The sequence below is a fragment of the Sprattus sprattus genome (genome assembly GCF_963457725.1).
Source record: "Sprattus sprattus genome assembly, chromosome: 2".
Classification (NCBI taxonomy): Eukaryota; Metazoa; Chordata; class Actinopteri; order Clupeiformes; family Clupeidae; genus Sprattus; species Sprattus sprattus.
In genome coordinates this window covers 57,545,267-57,560,390 of record NC_137921.1, presented here as the reverse complement: position 1 = coordinate 57,560,390, position 15,124 = coordinate 57,545,267, and the positions used below count along the sequence as shown (strand labels likewise).

Here is a 15,124-nt window from a genome sequence, read left to right as displayed (position 1 = left end):
TCCTCTAGAGGAGCTCAGTGAAGTAACTCAAACAGTACTGCGGGTGCCTTCGCACAGCTCCATGATGGGCCTCAGTCCAATCCACAGACCTCCTGGTGGAGCTCCATGATGGGCCTCAGTCCAATCCACATGCATCCTGGTGGAGCTCTGCAGTGGGCCTCACATGTGTGGGGCACAGTGAGGCCAGGAAACTGCAATGGAGCCACAGAACACAAAAAAGGTCTTACTTGGTACCGAATGAAAAACCCCTCTTACCCTTACTCTGCGTTTTTTTTTTTTTTTTTTTTTTTAAGAATACTTAGTTTTTTGGGCAATTAACCATGCCACCCTGACTTTACTAGAAAAGGCCTATGGTAATGGATGTCTCAGGTACTCAGTCCAAGTCTGTCTCCTCCTTCAGTGCACAGAGCAAGTTGTCCAGACTAAGTGTAGCTGTCTGTAGAAAGAGAGGAGTGAAGTAGTGTGAGATCTGGTGGGTATGTTTGCTGGTGGCCAGTGATCAGGGTTCGTTTGCCTTGAGGTCAGAGAGAGTGTTCGTTCAGTCCCAGCTGGCACCTGCTGATCTGTGCTTGGGACCACGTTGGGCCACTGGGAGTGGGCTGTGTGGGGTTAGTCGGCCTTAAGGGCGTAGAGCACGTCGTCCTGGCTGACATTGAGGCGCACTCGCAGCAGCAGGTCCAGCCGGCTGGCCTCCAGGAGCAGCAGACGACACGCCCCTAGACGCTGGCACACTGCCAGGGACTCGGACACGCTGACGGGCTGCAGCCCCTCCACACGACACAGAGCCTGGTGCTGCACAAACACCTGCAGGGAGACACTGAGGTCACAAAAGCATTCTGGACAGCAAGGTAGTAGCAAGTAATCCATGCAACACACACACAGACACACACACACACACACACTTTTTTGTGTAATATATATATATATATATATATATATATAAATATTTTTCAGCAGTATGTAATTCATACATATGTGAAAACATCAAACATGTGAATCTGCTGAAGCCCTCACAGAGGTGCAGTGATCTCTCACCTGTTGGAACGTGGCCTCCTCTAAACCAAGGCGTCGGAACTCTGAGATGACACCCCTGAGGAAGAGCTGCTCCTGAACAGATGCACACCTGATGGCAGTTATGTAGGAGGACGAGAACATTTCATCCAGTGCTTGCATCACATGACTCATTCCAACCAATCCCGTGTCACTCTTCGGTTTGGCCGTAAATTCACAAATTTCTGTGGCACGGCGGCAGATGTCCAAACAGCGCCGGGCATCACCGGACAACGCCGCCACCTGAGAGAGAACCAATCAGAATCACAGTCATGTCATTGTCACGGAACACAGTTGGGGAATATACCACTGCGCTGAATGACAATGGGTGCATGCTTCAGCCATATAAGGTGAGGCCCTCTGAAGACAACACAATGGGCCTCATTCTCCAAGAATTTCTCCTGACCTCTACTTCCGGTGGATTTAGGAAAACATTTGGCATTCATGAAAGCTCTCTCATCTGAGATTTGTTCTGAACTTCAGAAGACTTTCTGAACGCGAAATAGCAGTCGTAAATCGGCCGAGGGCCATCTTGTGTTTTTTTGAGGAATCGCATTTTAGAGAACTCCCCGTGTTAAGGGCTGAATTTGTGAGAAACCGTTGGTGATTGCAAGATAAATAGGAGAATATTCATATTCATAGTATCATTAACAATTACTTTTCACATTTAAGGTCATGATTCTACGAGGCATTGTGAGGTCATAAAATAAATAGGAGGACTACACCAGGATGCTAATCAGACTATTCTCATTTGTAGATCCACGTTGGTGGAACAAACTGCCTAGCTAGTGTGGGCAAATTAGCTGCTAGGGCTTCATACCTGCTAGGTACGTCATAGAGAAGCCATTTTGTCTGTCGCGATTTGACATATTGGCTCAATGGCGTAGCTGTTAAATATATGCCTGAATGTAAAATATGTAATTTAAATGATGTTGAAGCTGCCGGTCAACTACAGCAATAAACCGAAGTAATTATACCGGAAGCACAGTTGTGGGCAAGTAAGGTCCACGTTTGTGTAGCGGCAAATAACACAGTTACACTGTGATTGATGTTTTTTTTTTTAAATAATTTAGTTTGCCGTGGTTTGGCAAACAAAACGATAAAATGTGTTAGTTTGGCTAACGGAAGCAAGCTAGCCAGCTAGCGAAACCGTTAGCTTACGCAAGCCACCTCCACACACACACACGCCCTTGATGATCGTATCACTACCACTACCAGAGCAGGCGCGTCCCTCTCTTCCATTAAGAAGCTTTTGAAGACCCGGCTCTTCAGAGAGCACCTCCCTTCCTAAATGGCAAATGACACTGACTAGTGCTTTACTTGCACCTACAGCAGTGGCAGTCCTGCACTTCTTGTTTCTTTTCTACCTCGTTTTCCTATTTCTTATGTAAAGTAGTATTTATTGTTACACTAGGTCTTTATTGGTCGTAGCATGACTTCTCTTCCTTGAACGTTGCTTTGGACAATTTAGCGTCTGCTAAATTACTAAATGTAAATGTAAATCAACATTGCAAATGTAAACTCAATAGCGTTGATATAGCTATAGTGAAATAGAATGGACACATCTACATCCTGCAACAGTACCTCCACCTCTGCACGGGTGAAGTTAGATCTGCGTTTACTCGACCGGCTCGCTTTCAGCTTTGACATGACTCGCTTACGAGTTGCTTTCGTGTGGATTTGGTGGATTCCGACAGCACACGTCACTACGGTTTCGTGGCCTTATAAGGAGCTGGTGGGGCGTGTACGTATGCAAATCCACTTTCACGAGAACACGCATCAATTTAAGAAAACTGTTCCGGGGGAGCACAGCTGAGAAGACTTCTGCTGCTTATGAACACATTTTCAAGCGTTGTTTTTCCGAAGCCCAGAAGAAACTTCAGACATTTTTGAGAATGAGGCCTAATGAGTTCTGAGTTGGTTGAGGTTCGAGACCAAGTTCTGCTGTCAAAGGTCATTGCTGTTCAAACCCTATGTAGTGGATGACATATTGTTGTCAAATCAAACTGACATCATTAATCAGTGGTAAGGCTGATAAGAATGAAATAATTCTCTGGGTATGTACACACAAACACCGCTCTTCTCTCTGTCCCCAGCTCACACTAATCACACTGATAGGCTGTTCCTCTGCCCCCAGATCACACTAATCACCCTGATAGGCTGTTCCTCTGCCCCCAGATCACACTAATCACACCGATAGGCTGTTCCTCTGCCCCCAGATCACACTAATCACACTGATAGGCTGTTCTCCACGGAGAATCTTGTGCTAGGTGGTCATGTGCAGAAGAAGCTGCTTGCCTTTCTGGACACCAACTGGAGGGCATCCTCTTCAAACGCCCGCACTCGGTTCAACCTGGAGGCAATGATCTGCTGCAGCTGTTTAAAGGTGTAGGGCTGGAACGACATCCGAGTGAGGCCCTGAAAGAGGGACACACAAAATATTGAAGAAGACAGAAATTGATTAAACCGGTTTAAAAACGTAGGCCCTTGATATATCAGTGGTTCTCAACTGGTCTGGCCTTGAGACCTCCAATTTCCCATGTCATTAAATTTGAGTCTGACAGAGATTCTATTTTTAACCACACTGTTGAGGAGACTATCTGCTTCACATTTTTTTTTACCCCAACTTAATGATTAAAACTTTACGTTATATTCTATGGCTTTGGGCTTGTCAGTTGTACAGACTACCGCAGTTGAGAGATGCCCTACCAGGCGACTGGCCACACGGTTGATCATGATTCTCTCTGGGAGATCCATGGTGTTAGCAATGGTCAGCACAACCAGACGAGCATGTCGACGTGTCGGCCAATCAAACAGGTTGTACATCACATTCTGCTTCCTGGTCCACAACAAGTCCAGCTTAAAAAAAAAAAAAAAACACAGGTTTATATTTCAGTTTGTGAAAACATCCCCAGGTCAATCATAATTTCATATTAGCCATCAATTACATGCAACACATGATAACAAACTGCTGAAAACAACACACCCCCCACCTTAAAGTAAAATAACTAACTTTTCCAGCTAGATTTCTTTTTAATACAGGTAACAGTGATTTCTTAGGCATGGTCACATTACATTTGTTACTATAACTCACCTCATCGACCAGTAGGACAGTGGTCTCTTTCTTGGGGGCGGGATTACTGAAGCGTTTCTCAAGAAGACTGGCTGCATGGTCCGGGGTGACCTTCTGATTGGTGAGTTTCTGTGGTCATGTGATAGAAATGTGTTACTTCTTATTGCAGTTCAGCATCACTTGCGAGCTTTCACATAGTGTAATAATTTCATAATTATGTGTAGACAAGGTCATTGTTATACAAACTAACATACAAGAGTGAATGTAATGTTGACCAGACCAGATCTGAACGGAGACTGTTCTGCCTTCTGACTAGAACCATACCTGCAGAATCTGGACATAGGCTTGGTGCGGGTCAGTCATTTTCATGCCGTTGATCTCAATGAAGCGGAACTGTGGAATCTCATCCAGGTCTGATGCCTGCTGCAGAGAGCGGATCACCTCGTGTACAGTGGCAGTCTTCCCTGTGCCAGGCACTCCAGAAATGTACATGCACCTGCCAATCACAAGGGCACACACACGGACACGAACACACACACACACAAACACAGTTAAACAGGCAAAACTGCTTTTCAGTGGTCAATCCAAGTGCTGTCATGAGCATCGTTGAGGCACAGAACATCCATTCAAACTACAACTACACCTAGAGTAGCCTTACCCTCCAGTCCCATCGATGACCTTGCTCTCCACAAAGTTATAGATGTCCTGAAACTCTTGTTCCCGACAAGGCAGAGACTCGGGGACTGCGGACACGTGCAGTCTAGGAGGAAAAGAGAGTACAGTCAAGATTCATATTTATAGAATGTTTGAATGCCAAACTGTTTGAAATTAGTGGACTAGTGAACTTCGTGTTATAAAGTCACATATGTGTTCATTAATCCGAATAGCAATATTTCTGTTGTTACATTTAGAATACATACGTTACCTTGCGCGTGCTTCTTCCAAGACATTCCCTGGGGTTCTGGCAGGCTGACTTCGGCTTGGGATGAGCGGCGTTGCATGACGTGGTGTTTTCGGGGTCTTGGGGGTCCTAGGGGTAGTGGGAGCAGTCTGCTGGACAAAAGAATAAACACAATAAGAAAAAGAGGTCATAGACACTCATCTGGACATGAAAACCAGGCACAGCGATGGGCGACCCACCTTTTTACTGGGAGTCTTGCGTGGGGTCCTTGTAGAGGGCCGGGTTTTTTCCATGGCCCGTGGGGTGCGAGATCCACTTAGTCTTCGGCTCTTGCGTGTCATCCCAAACTCGTCGTCACTCTCCACTTTGGCCTCCACTTCCTCGTCGCTGCTGCTCTGAAGGTCTATTTTAGATGGCATGAAGGCGTCGTCATCGCCGACCTCATCGTCTGAACTCCTCCCCCCAGAAATAGCACTGAACAAAAAACATTGAAATCAAGTCAGCATTCAGCAATGAGCATGACGAATGACAACGTGTTGGACCTTCCTAGAGCACCACTGGAACCACTCCAAGTGTTAGAAGCTACATTCAGATGGTCAACTGAATTAATTTGGCTTTGGATGATTGTTTGTTCAATGGACCCTTCTGCAAACTCCGCCCCCCTTAGCAACGGTTGCTATATCAGTCAAGCATTCACGTTTCCCAGGTTCTCAGCATTGGTATGAATGGCGTGGCAACATGTTTTCAACCGTGTCAATTTCAGCTCTACCCAAAGAAATCACAAGCATTTTTTGGAAAAACGGCAAGATCTCAGATCGAAGCAGGCAAAAGGGTCTGCAATATGCTTATATAGGCTACAACCACGACGTTACATGCCGTGTTTGTAGACACACAAATGCTAAGGCTAACAGGTTAATTCCAGCTATGTTTATGTGTTCTATTGTCTACACAGTCGCCGCTACGCAAACATGTAAGGTGGTAAAACTGAATCGTATTTTAAGCAAGGGTTTTCTCACGTTTTCGATGCAGTGGGCAGATTTTAGCGACATAGCTTCTTGGAACAAACGTGGGTGCTTCTGTTTACATTGCTGACATTCAGCTGATAGGGGGGGTCGTCCACATTGTTTGATCCACAGCAGGCATTTCTCTCTCTGGGTCTTGGGTTTCGGGAAGGGATAAAATGTTACCCCTCCCTCCAGCCTTTTTGGATATCGGCTTTCAGAATTACACACTCCATAAGCGCAACGTTTCATTTTCTCTTCTCGAGCAGACGTCTCTCTCATTGACTTCCATTCATCAAAATGGCTTGCTTGACTGAGGTCCCGAGCTTAGTAACCGTTGCTATGCTATGATTGATCAGTTAACGTTTTGGGAAGTGGTCGCAGAAGGGTCAATTGATCAATAGTATTATCTGTATGGACATATAACTAGTCAATTCCCTTCCTGTCCTATTCAATAAATAATATCCCCACTCTGTGGTCACCGCCATCATGGTGACCTTGCATGTTTACTGTTATTTTAAATTGTTCAAACTAAATGAGACATCCCATTAAAATCAACACAAAGGTCAAAGGTCATGCTCCTTACAGTTGTTTCCTGATTCGTGAAGACACCAGCTGGGCACACTTCCTCCTGGAGCGTGGAGTCGCTGCAGCCTCAAGCTCATCATGGTCCTCCTCCGGCCTACCAGGAGAGAGGGGAGAGGAGAGAGAGAGGGGAGAGGAGAGAGAGAGGAAAGAGGACAGAAATGGAGAAGAGAGGAGAGAGAGAGGGGAAGGAGAGGGGAGAGAGGAGAGAGAGAGGGAGAGGAGTGAGAGGGAGGATAGAGAGAGAGAGAGGTCAGTGGAGCTGCTCATTACAGTGCAGGCCAGAGAGCATTTGGAGGATCAGACGACTGAAATGTACTCACAGCACAGCCAGCGATGGCTCCCTCAGGAGATCAGAGGAACTCTTCCTCTGCGAAGGGGTCCTTGCCCTGGGAGAGGAAGGGGAAGAAAAACAACATGAATTTGGCCACATCACTGCTATTCGTCTCTTGAATGGACTGTGCCTATGTAGCTCCTCCACTTAAGAACCTGCACCTGGTGGGTGGACTATTGGGATGTATAAAGCCTTATGAGAGGAGTGCCTGACTGGGAAACTACTCCCTTAAACATGCATACCAAACACCAGTGATACGCTCCCCTCCACAGATCCCCCACTTCTTCGTCTTCTCTAAACCTGACCGTGGACATGTAGTCCCTCCACCAAGAACCTGCACCAGGAACCTGAGAAGAGTGGACTGGTGGAAGGTCAACAGCATCAACTTTCATGGGTGAAAGTCTGACTGAAGTTTTGACTGGAACTAACATTGTTAAACCCATAACACCAGTGTGATACGCCCCACTCCACAGACACCCAGAGAGGACTTCCACTCACTGCCTCCTTAGACTGCCTCTCCTGGGAGTAGCCTTTCTCCGCTGGGGGGTTGGAAGCACAGTCACTCCCTCGTCAGCAGAATCCTCGAGGGGACATACCCCTAGACTGGAAATGTGGACAACATGTTTGCACAATTGTCTTTCCCCTCCACTGCAATGGGAATGTGTGAGAGCTGGCAGTATGCAATGCCTCCATTTTGCTAGACTAGGCTAAGGACAGGTTCTGAGGGCAGTTCAAAACAGAATCAAACACTTGATCAACTACACCACAGTAAATGTTCTCAAATATTCTCAAGAACAGACTAGAAGGGCACGCATAGGGTGCAGACCTCGGCCAATATGCCCTAAGTTGCTGTGATCCACCCCTTGATGCGGATCCACAACAAAATGTATTGAGTTCTTCCTTGTCCCATGCTACACCCCTGCACCATGATTCATGAAAATGGGGCCAGTACTTTTTGGGTAATCCTGCTGACAGACAGACAAAAGGCACCAAAAACATAACCTCTTTGACAAGGATAACGATGGTGCAAAAAGATCTGCATGAAGTTTTACCGGATTTCCATTATTGCCGTTTTTTTTTGTATTGCCTTACAGCCAGAATCACTGCGGGAGTCAATATTGGCCCACCTGGTTGAATCCTGTGTGTCCAGAGCAGTGGGTGTGGGCTTGTCGGGGCTCTGGAGAGGCTGGAGGGAAAAGCCCTCCTCGTCTTGGAGGGGATGGAGTTTGACTCTGAGGGGAGTCAGTTGTATGGTGAACTTCAGACAACGTTTAGGAGGTGGTGAGGAGGTGCTGAGCTCCTGGGCCAGATCATCATCAAGGATTTCCCCAAGTACATCTTCCCTGGTCATCTTCTTTCCTGGACCTGGGAACACAGACACCGTTCAATATAATAATAATAATAAACCTTATTATATAGCACTTTCATGCAAAATAATGCAGCTCAAAGTGCTAAATAAAGAGCCTGTATGCAAGCACATGCAAAAAAAAATGCATTTACAACTCGCACATCTTGTATTACATAAAATTGTCTTGGCCCCAAGTCACAGAATACAATGATGACTCCGCTTTCACTCCCTTTAAGTAACTTACTCTGACAAATACCTGTGTTACATGTTAAACACTTTATTATATTCTATATTATATTCTATATTCTTCTATGTATTGATATGTGAGGAATATGTTTGTTGAAATGGTCCACTAAAATGTATAATTGCACGCCTACACTCCTACAATGGTGGTGAAAGAGGGCTTTAACTCACTGCAGAGCTCCAGCTTCTTGCGGATTGCTGGCTCGGATGAGATTCGTCCGCGCCTCTTCCCGCTCAGCAGCTTGGAGGCCGAGAGCTTGGAGGCCGAGTGGATGGACTCCGCCTCGCGGCTGCTCCTCCTCCCCGTGCTCATGCAGTTGCGGCTGTAGGGCGTGTGGCTCACACCGGAGCTAGCCCTGTTCATCACCACGGGGTCCGGTGTGGGCAGGATGCGTGGAGTGGTGCTCCGATGTTCGGGGGTCACGGGCAGGGCTAACACGGGACTCTCTCGCAGAGGGGAGTGAAGGATCTGCTTTGGGGGAGTCATGGCATTCTGGATTGGCTTCATGAGTCTTGGGTCGAGCAATTTAAAGGCCTTGGTGTCCCACAACAGTTTTACAAAGAGATAGTCATCGCTTGGAAGGTCAGGGAAAGGGTCCTCTCCTAGAACATGCTTCACCTGTGGATAAGATAGAATATGTATATCATAAAATGGCATCAGATACTGTCTCTCATCATTATTCAGATAACTACCTTAAATGTTGCCTTGAGTTTGACAAGGTCCATCATTTTATTATATATTAAAAATAAAAAAAAATAAACATACAACATCATATCGCACTACATTTATCAAATATAGTCTTGACTGAAGTCTTATGATAAAGTTGAGTTTATTATCTGAATTGATCATCTGGGAGCATTTTCCGGAATATTCTTTAGGCAACAGGAGTCATCGCCAATGAAAGGAAACAAATGTCACAGATCTAGCACTTCAAAGCTTTCCACCACAAGATTAAGTCATTCTTAGGCAGCCATGCAACAAATGATACCACTTTCTTAACTCACCTCAACTGTGCCCAGGATGGTCTCTGCATCCACCTCACTGTCACATGAGGAGGCCTTATAGTAAAAGATCTCCCGAGGATGTGGAGCTCTGCCGAGCAGTTTCCTCTTGTTATGAGGTACTTCAGAGTACCGTATAAACCACTGCACTATTGCCTTCTTTACCTTGCCCTCTTCTAGAAAGCAAAACAAGCAAATCATCCGTTAAGGTTTTTTTCAACCCATGAAGAGCTATGCATTTGTATTCGATGTGATATGACAAAAGCAGTTACCGTCACTGAAGAACTTAAGAACCTGAGCCACATATGGGTTGTCATCATCATCGCCTTCTATGAGAATGTACTGGCCCAAAGTAACAACGGTGTCTACAGGTCTTCCTTCCACTTGAATAATCAAAGATCTGCAAAACGCTGTGTGGGTTAATATTGATGATTGGCAGTGCGGCATACTTGCTAACCTTTGGAATGTATGTAATTTCCTGTGTATAACATTAAAAAAAGGTTTGGCCAACTGTTATAAGTGGTCAGACAAATAAAGGTAACGTACTCGTAGAAGTGTCTTTTCAACTTCCTATCTTGACTCATGGGTCGACTTTTCCATTTGTAGCTCCTCTTCATTCGTAGCCGTGTGAAATATCTGCTCATGATTCAACCCTACAAGAGAAAATGACGCCGTTACTTTGTACTGCTAGCCCCCCTACATTCTTAAAAAAACATATAGTTAACTATCGTTGAGTGCTAAATAGCGTTATGTTGTAAGACATTACTGGCGCAACTGAGTGCCATGCTCATACCAACAAAGAAACCTTGGTGAACTACTCCATTAAATGTTTCATCAAATAAAACACAATCAGCTTCATTAACGTCAACCGTTTCAAAACACAAGTCAGGGGCGTTTAGCTAATGACTATCATAAAACAAATGCCGTGAGTGGTTATCCTAGCTGGCTAGTTTGAGTAACAAAGTTGATAATGACAAATACTTTCGGCTAGTAAAACAAATGCCGTGAGAGATACGTTAAGTTGGCTAGTTTGTGTTACAAACAAGTTGATCATGACAACTACTTACGGATAGGGATGTGTCAGTTGGTAAATGCTGTTCGATGACTAGACAAAATATTTAAGAAATCTCTCATTTACTTCAAGTGGCATTTAACCCCGGAGACTGCCACACCGAATTTTCGCGCGAAGATTACATCCACCGTTCATCTGATTGGGCGTAAAGCATACGTACCCTCCCATTTGCATGCTCCGGAAAGTGTATTCCTTTGACCTGGAAGTAATTGACTTTTCTCCCAAAACGCGTTCCATTGAATTTTTTCTTTGGAAATGGCAAACAGGACAGTCAAAGATGCCAACAGTATACATGGCACAAATCCTCAGTATCTTGTGGAAAAGATTATACGAACCCGTATCTATGAGTCTAAATACTGGAAAGAGGAATGCTTTGGACTTACGGGTGAGTGTTGTTATGCTTCCGCTGGCTTTGCCAACCAGTTAACGTTAGCCAGTTAGCCTACAGAAGTAGCTCCAGTTTTTATAGTAAACGTCCGAAAAAAAAATCGTTTTGGTTAAATTATCATAGCAATACAGAAACATATGCGACTGCATTCTGGAAATGTTTAAGGGGAGCACTATCTTACGCTTTTTGTCCCCCTCTGATCCCATCATAAAGCCGAGCTTGTTGTCGACAAGGCCATGGAGTTGAAGTATATTGGTGGGGTATATGGTGGAAACATCAAACCTGCTCCATTCCTGTGCTTGACTCTCAAGATGTTACAGATCCAACCAGAGAAAGATATCATCGTTGAGTTTATTAAGAATGAAGATTTCAAGTAAGTACTGTACAGAAATGTAATCGTTGCCTATATATTGTCATCATGTCCCACTAGCGCTTAGATGGCTTTGATCGCTTATTAGAGCCGTTGATATTGATTCATGGGGCTGAGATTATGTAGCATTGTACCAGGTGAAAATGCATGGTTTGTCGCAAACACACATATTCTTTGTTACAGGTATGTTCGTCTGCTTGGTGCATTGTACATGCGCTTGACTGGCACCTCGGTTGATTGCTATAAATACTTGGAGCCATTATACAATGACTATAGAAAAGTCAAAATGCAGAACAGAAATGGAGGTATTTATATTTGTTTTTATTTTCTTATCAATCTTATGTTCGTCAGAAAGTTTACTGAAAAGTCCAACCACCTTTGACCTCTCTCTTGCAGAGTTTGAACTGATGCATGTGGATGAATTTATTGATGAGCTGTTGCATGCTGAGAGGGTCTGTGATGTGATCCTCCCTCGGCTTCAGGTCAGTTCACACAGTTGCTTCATGCTTCAGTATTCTTAAATTATACGTTTTTATTGAAGGCTGCATACAATGATTTGGATGCAGATAAATGTATGCTTAATATATTATTTTCCAAACTTTTTAGTAAATGCTGTCAGAGTAATCCTGATGTGAGGCATATAAATGCAAATGTATTTAGCTGCATTATAGGATGTACATGAGGGAAACCAGATGTTTTGTGTGTGATTTGGTTTGTAAACTTGAGCAATGGTGTAACATCACATCTCTAATCAGTATGTAATTGAAGTGGAACTTGTGCTTCATATGCAGAAAAGGCAGGTCTTGGAAGAGGCTGAACTGCTTGATACACGGATATCTGCCCTGGAGGAAGATCTGGATGAAGTCGAGAGCAGTGAAGAGGAGGATGAGGAAGAAGAAAAGGTATTGATCACACATTAGGTTTTTCCTCCCCACATTAAGGGGTTTGCCAAACCAAAAGAAACCAGTTCATAGTCACCATTTATTTCTGCCCACTCCTAGTTATTATAAAAAGACTAATAAAGGGAAATGCCCTTCAGATTCATACAAACAAACTCACTGCACTTAGCAACAGAAAAAAATAGTGTGTGTGGACGGCAGCCCTGACATTCAGAAAGATGCTGGATCACGTGTGTTTTTGTTGTTGATTGTGTCGGGTTAAGAAGTGAATGCAGTGCAAATAGATTCGCTTGCATAAGGTGGAAAGTTACTTTCAAACCTTCGCTTTATGGATTTTGTCTCAAGACATCGAGTTTACATTAGCACCCAAACAACTTCTGGTGTTTCATTTACAGGTCCATTTGCATTGGATAATGTGTGAGACATGCACAATGATTGGATGTGATTCCACATTGTATTTGTTTATTTGGTTATAATGTCTTGCAAAGCTCAGGAGTTTTATTGTCAGGGAACACAAGCACTGATTGACACATATTTTGTAAGTCACTGTTTCAGCTGAATAACTACCTGTAAATGTATGTAAGTTTTGAGCTGCACCACTGGATTTATGTGTATGTACGGCTGACTCTTCTCCTTTTCATAGCCTGAGAGAGTGCAGACTCCTGAACCACACAGACGGGGTTACCGTGACAACGATCGGCCACGCCGCTCACCATCACCTCGCTACAGACGCAGCCGTTCACCTAGAAGGTTAGATTCCTGCATTTACTTCTCCTACTGTTATTCCAAAAAACTGTTTTGAAGACACTGACACTTTCTTCTGTCTGTCTAGGAGGAGCAGATCTCCAAAACGACGGAGGTAAACATGGCCTTTCTCTCTGAAATTACTATGGTCAATTTATCATGAACAGTCAGGAAAGAATTGTAAACAATTTAAAATCCACGGTGTGTTTTTTACAATTTTATAAATGTATTTAAATTTTAGTCCTTCCCCGAGACGTGATCGGGAACGCGAGCGTGAACGCCACCGCAGCAAAAGCCCCCGGCGTCATCGCAGTCGCTCCAGAGAGAGGCGGCACCGCTCCAAATCTCCAGGTACAGCCTCAGAGGAAATGCATTAATAGGATATAACAAACTGATATTGTGTGCTTACATTATTTTAGGCTTAGACTATGGACTGTATTTTGTTAAATGCATGGCTGTAACATGGGTTGTCCTCCACAGGCCATCACAGGAGTCACAGGCATCGCAGTCACTCAAAATCTCCAGAAAGGTAAGTCAATACAACTGAAATCTTTAAATACCATCTACATACAATATATTCTTCACGACTTGTATGTACCATTTGAAGTTGGCATACTAGTAACTCTCTTGTACAGGATACTTCCATGTGTCCTGTGTTTAACAGAATATTTATTCATTTTTGTGTTCCTGTTATTTTGTTTCAACAGCAGATCAAAGAGGAGTCACAAGAAGAGTAGAAGAGATTGATTTGTTTTCCACCAAAACAAGCTCAAATTCTGGCTTTTTCTGCTTTTCAATCTCAAAATGTCTTCGGTTGTACAGTTTTTACTTGGAGATAGTTGTGTTTCTTATCTGTCCCAAATCATTTTGAAATACAGTGTTTCGGAAGTAACACATCACATGCACATTCAAAAAAGCCACCAAATTTAGGATATGTACTTTTTTCTTTTTGGAGGGATTTCTTTTCTTGTTGGCTATAATGGGGGGCGGATATTTTTTTAAATTGCCATATTGGAGAAAAATGTTGGGGGCTCATGCACATTTCTATCTGGGAGACAAACATAATTTATACATGCATATGTAGTATGATCGATTATCAGTCAGTGCTCAAACAATAAATCCATTTAGAAGTTCAATGAGCTATTTGTTTTTATATTAAATGCATTTGGAATTGTATACAAGCACATACTGTGGTGTTAAAGTCAGCAACATTTGAAGGCTATTTTCTTCAATCTCTCAGGTTCAATGAAAGAGCTGGTACAAACCATTTGCCCTATGGAGAGTGTATTCTCAGACTTTTTTCTTCAACTCAAAATTGCTGCGTTGTCTAACCAAAAGATGAATTATTTTCGCTAAATTCTCAAGATAGTCTTCACTCAATTGTATGTGCTGTGCAGCAATGATTTGAGTCATTATGGCATTTTCAATCGCTTCAGATTCACAGGGACTGTGCCTGACCCAGTGACTGACGTTCCTGCTGGGCTCAATAACCAGTAATCCAGGTGTTTGAGTCCTAGCAGGGGGTGGCATCTCTTTGATGTACCGTCGCAGGTAACCTGTGTATCTCCGAACGAGACTCGTGAAAGCTGTGCTGTAGGACAGTCGCAGTGACTCAGCCGAGCCCAGGGGAACAGAACCCAGGCGAATTCCATGGATCCTGACGTGCAGGTGAATGACAACCCCATTCAACCACAGTTTAATGGCACGTGAGTTTAACTGACGTTGCAGTGTCATCCTCTCAAAAAGGTCAATGAGTTCAAACTTAAGTTCTTGATCACAGAGCTCCGTTATGTCAGCCATCCCTTCATCGTTGTTGACAACTTCAGGTACCTTCCTCAGATACTCACCGATTATGCTTCCAATGGAGGAGTCGCTCGTCCCTAACATTCTCTGGACCGGGTCTGGAGTCGTTTGACCCATGATGTCGTTTGACACAACATCCAAGAACAATGACAATGCTAGTGCCACGATTCCTATATTCCCAAATGTCACCTTGGTACCACTGAAAGTAGAAGTCAGATTCTGGTTGAACAAAGCCAGTTGTTCAGTGGAGAGACGTTGCTGGATGGCATCGTAGTGGTTGGTCAGCACAGTCCTGGACTTCAGAGAGAGGT

The 15,124-nt window shown here is 44.1% G+C and overlaps 2 protein-coding genes across 3 annotated transcripts; one reads left to right on the top strand and one right to left on the bottom strand.

Annotated features, from left to right (window-relative positions):
* Positions 1–609: 609 nt before the first annotated feature.
* Positions 610–10,181, bottom strand: orc1 (origin recognition complex, subunit 1; the record flags this gene model as incomplete). Its single annotated transcript, XM_080860863.1, has 17 exons — positions 610–804; positions 1,036–1,293; positions 3,349–3,468; positions 3,760–3,909; positions 4,145–4,252; positions 4,448–4,619; positions 4,782–4,883; positions 5,049–5,176; positions 5,264–5,498; positions 6,612–6,707; positions 6,934–6,999; positions 7,443–7,547; positions 8,072–8,309; positions 8,707–9,154; positions 9,541–9,713; positions 9,810–9,937; positions 10,084–10,181. The coding sequence occupies 17 exons, from the start codon at positions 10,179–10,181 to the stop codon at positions 610–612; spliced, it is 2,820 nt and encodes a 939-aa protein (XP_080716989.1).
* Positions 10,182–10,858: 677 nt separating this feature from the next.
* prpf38a (pre-mRNA processing factor 38A) lies at positions 10,859–14,057 on the top strand. Of its 2 annotated transcripts, none has more exons than XM_080833075.1 (10): positions 10,859–10,994; positions 11,211–11,370; positions 11,551–11,672; positions 11,764–11,849; positions 12,159–12,269; positions 12,910–13,016; positions 13,099–13,125; positions 13,252–13,361; positions 13,491–13,539; positions 13,721–14,057. In XM_080833075.1, the coding sequence occupies exons 1-10, from the start codon at positions 10,865–10,867 to the stop codon at positions 13,755–13,757; spliced, it is 939 nt and encodes a 312-aa protein (XP_080689201.1). In that variant the 5' UTR covers positions 10,859–10,864; the 3' UTR covers positions 13,758–14,057. The 2 variants fall into 2 exon arrangements, with proteins under 2 accessions (XP_080689201.1, XP_080689200.1); XM_080833074.1 differs by having other exon boundaries at positions 13,718–14,057.
* Positions 14,058–15,124: the final 1,067 nt, after the last annotated feature.

What these genes read in the sequence shown, in the direction of transcription:
- prpf38a (XM_080833074.1), top strand. Translation starts at nt 10,865, where the DNA reads ATGGCAAACAGGACAGTCAAAGATGCCAACAGTATACATGGCACAAAT. An exon ending in AATGCAGAACAGAAATGGAG is followed by an intron (nt 11,673 to 11,763) that starts GTATTTATATTT and finishes TCTCTCTTGCAG; the next exon opens with AGTTTGAACTGATGCATGTG. An exon ending in TGATCCTCCCTCGGCTTCAG is followed by an intron (nt 11,850 to 12,158) that starts GTCAGTTCACAC and finishes CTTCATATGCAG; the next exon opens with AAAAGGCAGGTCTTGGAAGA.